We start from the raw sequence: 7,186 nt of genomic DNA on the forward strand, positions 1-7,186 counted from the left end.
CTTCTTGAAATAAAAAAAATAATTCTAAAATCTTTTAAAATCCTTTGAAATTTCTGAAAAAACTGTCTAAAAGCTCTTGCAAATTTCTTGGAATTTTTAAAACCACCTTAAAATCGTTAAAAATTTTCAAATTATTGAAATCTTTTGGAAATTCTTTGCAATTAAAAAAAAAACTAAAATAATTCAAATCCTTTGAAGTTATTGAAATCTTTGGAAAATTCTTCAGAATTTTTTTAAAATATCCAAAATTATTTTTAATCCTTTGACACTTTTTAAATCTCTTTAAAATTCCTTGGAATTAAAAAAAAAAAATCTTACATCTTGAAAATCATTGAGAATACCTGATTTCACTTTCCGGGAATTTTTCTTAATTTAATTCCCTTTCACGATTGTTTTTTTTCTGAATTTTTTGGTGAAATTTGTGTAGTTAAAAAGTGGAAAAGGAGCTAAAATAATAATAAAATGTACCTAGAGGAGACCACTTGACACAAGTGGCAGCTCGATTTGTCCGCAGCAAAACCCAAGCAGGATTCCACTTTCCGTCTTCACCTAGAGTCCAGACAAAAGCGTTCTTGTCAGCTGCACAAGTTACGATTCGATTTGTCTTTGGAGCCCAATCGATTCCAGTTACCCGCTGATCATGTTCCTGCATTACTTGTAATTGCTTCCAACCCATCGACTGTTGCTTGTACACGTGAACCTCATTATTGTTTGGACACAAGGCCACTTCTGCGACATTAAAAAAAAAATCCAAATACAATTTAGAATGCCCCAAACAAAATAGTTAAATTTTCACTCTCAAAAATTAATTTTCAAACCTAAAAGAACGAACTTTCACCTAAAAAGTTAATTTTTTAGATGAATAAATTAAATGTTATTTAAAAGAAAACACAAATTTCCAAATAAAGTTATGAATCTTCAACCACAAGACGGTTTTAATCGATGAAAAAAATTCCAGGTTATTTACCGGTTTCATTTTAAAAATCGAACTCTACTCTAAACATTTTTCCATTTAAAGTAATAAAAAATAAGTTTTTAAGTTTTCAATTCGATGCTAAATAGAATTCAAATAAACTGCAAATTTTAGAACTCATTTAAAATTAAAAAATAATATTTTTAACTTAATAGCACTTAAATTAGAAGTTAAATTATTATTTTAAATAGTCTAGGCATTCTTCAAAATTTTCAAAAATTTTCAATATTAATTGAATTTTTTCTATGACTTTTATAAAATCCTGAAAATTAAAAAAATGTTGTATTGAATTTATAAATAAGAATAGAACACTTATTATTTGAAAAAATATAAGAGTAATTTTAAGAGATATTTAGAAGTTTGAAAAAGATTCGAATTAAATTTAGAAATTGAAAAAATTTCAAATACTTACAGGCGAATTAAAAATAAAATGTAAATTTTTGCAAATTTAAAAAAAAAATTTAGAATATTTTTGAGAATTGTGAAAAACTTAAAAAGAATAAAAAATTTCTTAAGATTCTTAGGAAAATTGAAAATGATTTTTCACTTTGAAAAATGATGGAAGATTTTCCGGATTTTTTTTTAATTTGCAGGATTTTCAAAAATTGTAGGAAAATTTCAATTAATTTTAAAATGTATTAAAATAGTCTAGACATCCTTCAAAAGATTTAAAATTTAATTTCAAAATTTTGAAAAATCTAGAAATATATTTCTTTTAAATATATTTCAAAATGAATTGAATTTTTTCTATAACTTTTAGAAAATCCTGCAAATTAAAAAAATTTTATTTGAATTTATAAATAAGAATAGAACAATTATTATTTGAAAAAATATAAGAGTAATTTTAAGAGATATTTAGAAGTTTAAAAAAGATTCGAATTAAATTTAGAACTTGGAATAATTTCAAATACGTACAGACGAATTAAAAATAAAATGTAAATTTTTGCAGATTTTAAACAAAAAAATTTAGAATTTTTTTGAGAATTGTGAAAAACTTCAAAAGAATAAAAAATTTCTTAAGATTCTTAGGAAAATTGAAAATGATTTTTCACTTTGAAAAATTATGGAAGATTTTCAGGATTTATTTTTAATTTTTAGCATTTTCAAAAATTGTAGGAAAATTTCAATTAATTGTCAAATTTATTTAGAAGTTCTGAAAAAAAATGTTAAAACACTTCGTTTAAATTACTTGAAATAATTTCAAGTTTTTAATTAATTTTGAATCTTTTCAAAACTTCTACATATCTCTTAAAATTACTGATTTTTTTCTAGAAATAATAAGTGTTCAATTTTTATTTATGCGTCAAAATTTAACACTTTTTAAATAGAACAATTAAAATTGTAACACTAAAAGTTTAAAAGTACTTCGAAAATCAACAGTGAAATATTGCTAAATATTAAATACTTATTCTCTTTCTACATTAAGAAATTTTAAATTAAATGAGATAAAAATTAAATTATTTAGACTCACAATATTTTTAATTTAATAAGAACATTTAATTATGACTATATTTTTAAGTTGAAAATAATAAAACGCATGTTTACATTTTTAATAGCTAAAATAAAATAATAAAATAATAAAAATAATATATTAATAATATATTTTAAAAATAATTTATTTATTTACATTTACAGTTGATAAAATAAAACTGTTTTTATCAAAAATCTTCAGCTTCAAATTCTTTTAATTTTTAATTTAAAAAATTTTCAAAACTGCACTTTAAATATTTTTAAAAAAACTGTTAAAATCTAACTTGGGCAGATTTTTCTTCTGAAAATTTGTCAAATTCCCGTTTTTATTTTTAAAATCTTCGATTTTAAAAACTTCTCATTTTTTAAACCTTTAAAATTGCATTTTAAAATTCTTTAAATTAAAATATATGTTTTTCAAAATTAAAAATCTAAAATGGAAAATTTTTAGAGTACAAATTTCTCGAATTAAGCATTCTAAACTAAATGATATAATAATTTATAAAATTCACAATTCAACAAATTATTTTAAAAACGGTTGGAATCAAAGTTGGTCAACATTTTTATTCTAAAAATTTTGTAAAATTCCGGGTCTAAAAATAAATTCAATGTCATTTCCCGGTTTTTAAAAATGTTCAAAATTATATCATAAGTTTATTTAAGGCTATAAAAAATAAAACTTTAAATTTCTTCAACTTAAAATTTTTTAAATCAGAAGAGAAATTATTTTAATTTTAAATAGTTTAAGCATCCTTGAAAAGCATTCCAATTTTATTTCAAAATCTTAAGAAATCTAGAAATTGCTTTATATTTTTTCAAATTTATAATTATTTTAAAAATTTTGTTAGAACTTCTAAATAACTTTTAAAATTAGTTGAATTGGTCCTAAAATTTCTAGAAAAATTTTAAATAGAACAATAAAAATTATAAGGCTAAAAATTTAAATTTTTCTTCTGAAAATTTTTAAAATTAACAGATAATTTTTCAGTTCATAACATTTATATTCAACAACAAGAAAAACGAATTTTTAATAAAAAAAAGTTTAATTTTAAACCGAATAGATTCACTGTCTACCAAAAAAGACGAATTTTTCACCAAATATTTGAATTTTTAACAAAATAGTTTAATTTTCAATTAAAATTAGGAATCTTCAACAAAATATTTCAATATTTAATTTTTGAAGACATTCTTTAATAAAATAGTGCATTTTTCTACGAAAGTAGTTCCAATTTCAAACAAAAAAGAGGAATTTTCAACATCATAGTACAATTTTATACCAAAATAGTTGAATTTTCAATCTAAATAGCCGGATTTTCAATAAAACAGCTAAATCGGTAACCAGAAAATATTAATTTTTAACCAAATATAAGAATTTCATGCCAAAATATTAATTTTCAACAAAGAAGTTAAATTTCAACTAAATAGTTGATTTTTCTGTCAAAATATTTTAATTTTCTGCCAAAATCGTTGAATTTTCTACCAAAAAAAAGACGAATTCTCAACAAATCAGTTAAATGATCAAATAACATCAACTTTCTAGACAACAGTAATTTTCAATCTAAAAATAATAATTCTCAAACAAATTATTGAGTTTTGAATTCCGAAAGATGAATTTTTTTATCTCGAAAGAAACTTAAATTCCAAAACAAATCGTAAAAATAAATTTCAGAAATATCTAAAACTTCAAATCCTTTCAATTTGGAATCGAACATTTGAACTTTTATTAAATCCTTTGATAAAGTACGTAAATAATACAAAAGTTGTGAACAAAAAATTTTTTATTTTTAATAAAAAAACACTTGAATTCAACCAGACACATACATTTTTAACAAGAGTTTAATTTTCTTCCCAGAAAGACCTTTCAAATTGGGCAATTTGTAAGGCAGAAAGATACATATTTTACAAAAAATTTGAATTTTCAACCCTAAAATATTAATTTAAAACAAAAAAGTTAAATTTCAATTTAAAAAGTTCATTTTCAGTCAAAATAGTTGAATTTTCTACCCGAAAAGAAGAATTCTCAACAAGCCAGTTGAATTCTCCGGAAATATAAACTTTATACAAAAAATGTTAGTATTAAAAAAAAAATTTGCAATCAAATTATTGAATTTTCAAGCCAAAAAGATAAATTTGTTACGAAATAGTTCAATTTTCAACCTTAAAATATAAGGAATATCCAAAAAAAATGCATCTCGAAAGCAACCTAAATTCTAAAACAAATAGTAAAAATAAATTCCAGAAACTTCAAAACCTTTCAATTTGGAATCTAATTTTCCAACTTTTTTAAAATCCCTTTCATTAAGTGCATAAAATAATAAACATAATTTTAAAAGTTAAAAAAAAAGTAATTTCAGTCAATAAAAAAAATTGCAAGCTTAATCTATATTAACTTGATGAGTTCACTTTATTTTTAATTCTAAGAAAGTCTACGAACCAGTTCGATCTTTATTCCAGGCATGACAGGAGATTGCATCCAATCCCAAATTGTGTATGTCTGTCATTTCTCACAGGAGCAAACTTGGGAATAAATATTGCACTCAATTGACAAAAATTACTTTAAAAATTCCACTGCACTCTCAAAAAGGAAGTAAATGCGTTTTTGGTGAATCACAGGAGGAATTGCTTGGGTGCGGCCCACAACCCGGTTCTTTCCGAAAGGAATTTAATCAGACGGATCGTATTTTAGGGACCTTGGAAAATTCGTGGACTATGGTCAGTCTACACGAATCTCCTAATCCCTCTAAAGCGTTCGTAGTTTTTGCTTTTCCCCCCAAAAAGGGTGGATTTTGGATCTGACAGCTCGATTTCGCCCGGAAACTAGAGCTTAGGTTATGGTGCAGCGGCCCCTATTAAAAGTTCACTCGAAAGTCGCTTGGGGACGCTTTCTAGACTTTGTAAACTGCTGCCCTCTCCATTTATCGCAGGTACTATATTAGTTCGTACTACGCTTCTTGGCGCGAATTCAAATTTTTATTTAAAAAGAAAAAAATCTAATTTTAAGATATCAACTAGAAACGAATATTCTGTAAGTGAAATAATTAAATGTGGTATTAAATATATTTTATGAAGACTCTTCGAGAAAATTGAAATATTTAATGAGAATATAAAATTAGATGAGAAAATAGAGGAAGTGAAAGAAAAGAATTTTTAGGGCAAATGCAGGTTTTTATAGGAGGATCATACCTCAGCAAAGTTTTAATACTGAAAATAAATTTGATAATATTATTATTTCGTTATACAAATAAACAAAAATAATAAAGAAGAAGCTGTGTACTTTTCTCAAATTTAACATTTTTTTATTTGTTTTTGAAAATCTTTAAGAATTTTTTTTGGATTTTACTGGATTTTACCAAGTAAAAAGTACAATTTTTTTCAATCTTTCCATGTTTTAAAATAATTTTAAGCCCTCGAAAACTTCAAAATTTCCTAATTATCTTTGAAACAGGCTCGAATTTTTCTTAAATTTGTTTTAAAAATTTCAATATGAAAAATGTGCCTTCAAATATTTTAGATAAATTTTAGATGAAACATGAATTTGCAAACATAAAATATAATTTTAAATATTCTCAGAAATTATAAGAAAATTTTTTTATTCTTTTGAAACCTATAACATTCGTTGAAAATTGTCTCACATTTATTTCAAAGTCGTCAAAAAACTACACATTGTTGAAATAAATTTTAATACTTGAAAAATTTAAATTATTTTCAATCTTTTCAAAACTTGTGAGCCTTCTAAAAATATGTTTTAAAATTTTTCGAATTTTCCAAAAATGCTTAAAAATTCTTCAACATAAAAAATTTGGCTTAAGATCTTCAGGATTCTTTATTGGCAATATTGGAAATCTTTTGAAATTTTTTAAAATATCTTCATCATCCTAATCGTAAATAATCCGCATTATTAAAAAAAGTTTTAAATTACTTTTAAAACTTTTCTGAAAATTTATAAAATCATTTCAAATGTCTTGAAATCGTTTCAATTTTTCAATTTTTTTATCGCCTTGAAAATCTGCAAAATTTGACTTTGAAATTCTTTTAGAAAATTTGAGAAAATCATTTAAAATATTATGAATAGTTCTTAAATATTCTTTCAAAAATAATTTTTTAAATAAAAAATCATTAAAAATTTTCTCCGGAATCTTGAGGAAATATTTATATTTTTGTATTATCTTGAAACGGAGCAAAATTCGTAAAAAGTTTTGTTCATACAGTTACCTATAATTTGCGAATCTTTTTATGGATTTTTTAGTGATTAATTTTTATTTAAAGAATAATCATTTTAAGACAATACATATTTAAAAAGATTTCAAAAATTTTCCAAAATTGTAAAACAAGAATCTGGAAAATTTTAAGGCAATTAAGAGATACATAGTTTAACAAATATTTGGAAATAATTCTCTTTGTGTAGAAATTTAATATTTTTTGATTAAAAATTCAAGAACTTTTTTTTCAAATTTAAAATAAACCTTTTTTTTTAGAGAAAATATCAACTATTAAATTTTTTATGAAAATTCATCTTTTTTATTTACGTATCAACTATATTTGGTTATGTTCAAATAATTGATTGAAAATTCACTTTTTCCGAAGATTTATTATTCTTTAATTGCAAATTTATGTATTGTGTAGACAATTCGTCTTTTTGGTTTGAAAACTCAACTATTTTGTAGAAAAATGTATTATTTGATTGACATTTTTTTTTATAGAAAATCTATCTGTTGTGCAGAAAATTAAACTATTTATTCAATC

The 7,186-nt window shown here is 22.7% G+C and overlaps 1 protein-coding gene across 1 annotated transcript in view; it reads right to left on the minus strand.

Annotated features, from left to right (window-relative positions):
- The window catches only part of LOC117170114 (actin-related protein 2/3 complex subunit 1A-A), a 28,816-nt gene extending 23,544 nt beyond the window's left edge, over positions 1-5,272 (minus strand). The window contains exons 1-2 of the mRNA XM_033356647.1: positions 4,878-5,272; positions 469-729 (exon numbers count right to left, since the gene is read on the minus strand). Of these exons, the coding sequence (XP_033212538.1) occupies positions 469-729; positions 4,878-4,944 (328 nt within the window). The 5' untranslated portion in view covers positions 4,945-5,272. The remainder of the gene's footprint in view (positions 1-468; positions 730-4,877) is intronic.
- Between the last annotated feature and the right edge of the window lie 1,914 nt (positions 5,273-7,186).

Source organism: Belonocnema kinseyi, chromosome 3, assembly GCF_010883055.1.
Source record: "Belonocnema kinseyi isolate 2016_QV_RU_SX_M_011 chromosome 3, B_treatae_v1, whole genome shotgun sequence".
Lineage (NCBI taxonomy): Eukaryota > Metazoa > Arthropoda > Insecta > Hymenoptera > Cynipidae > Belonocnema > Belonocnema kinseyi.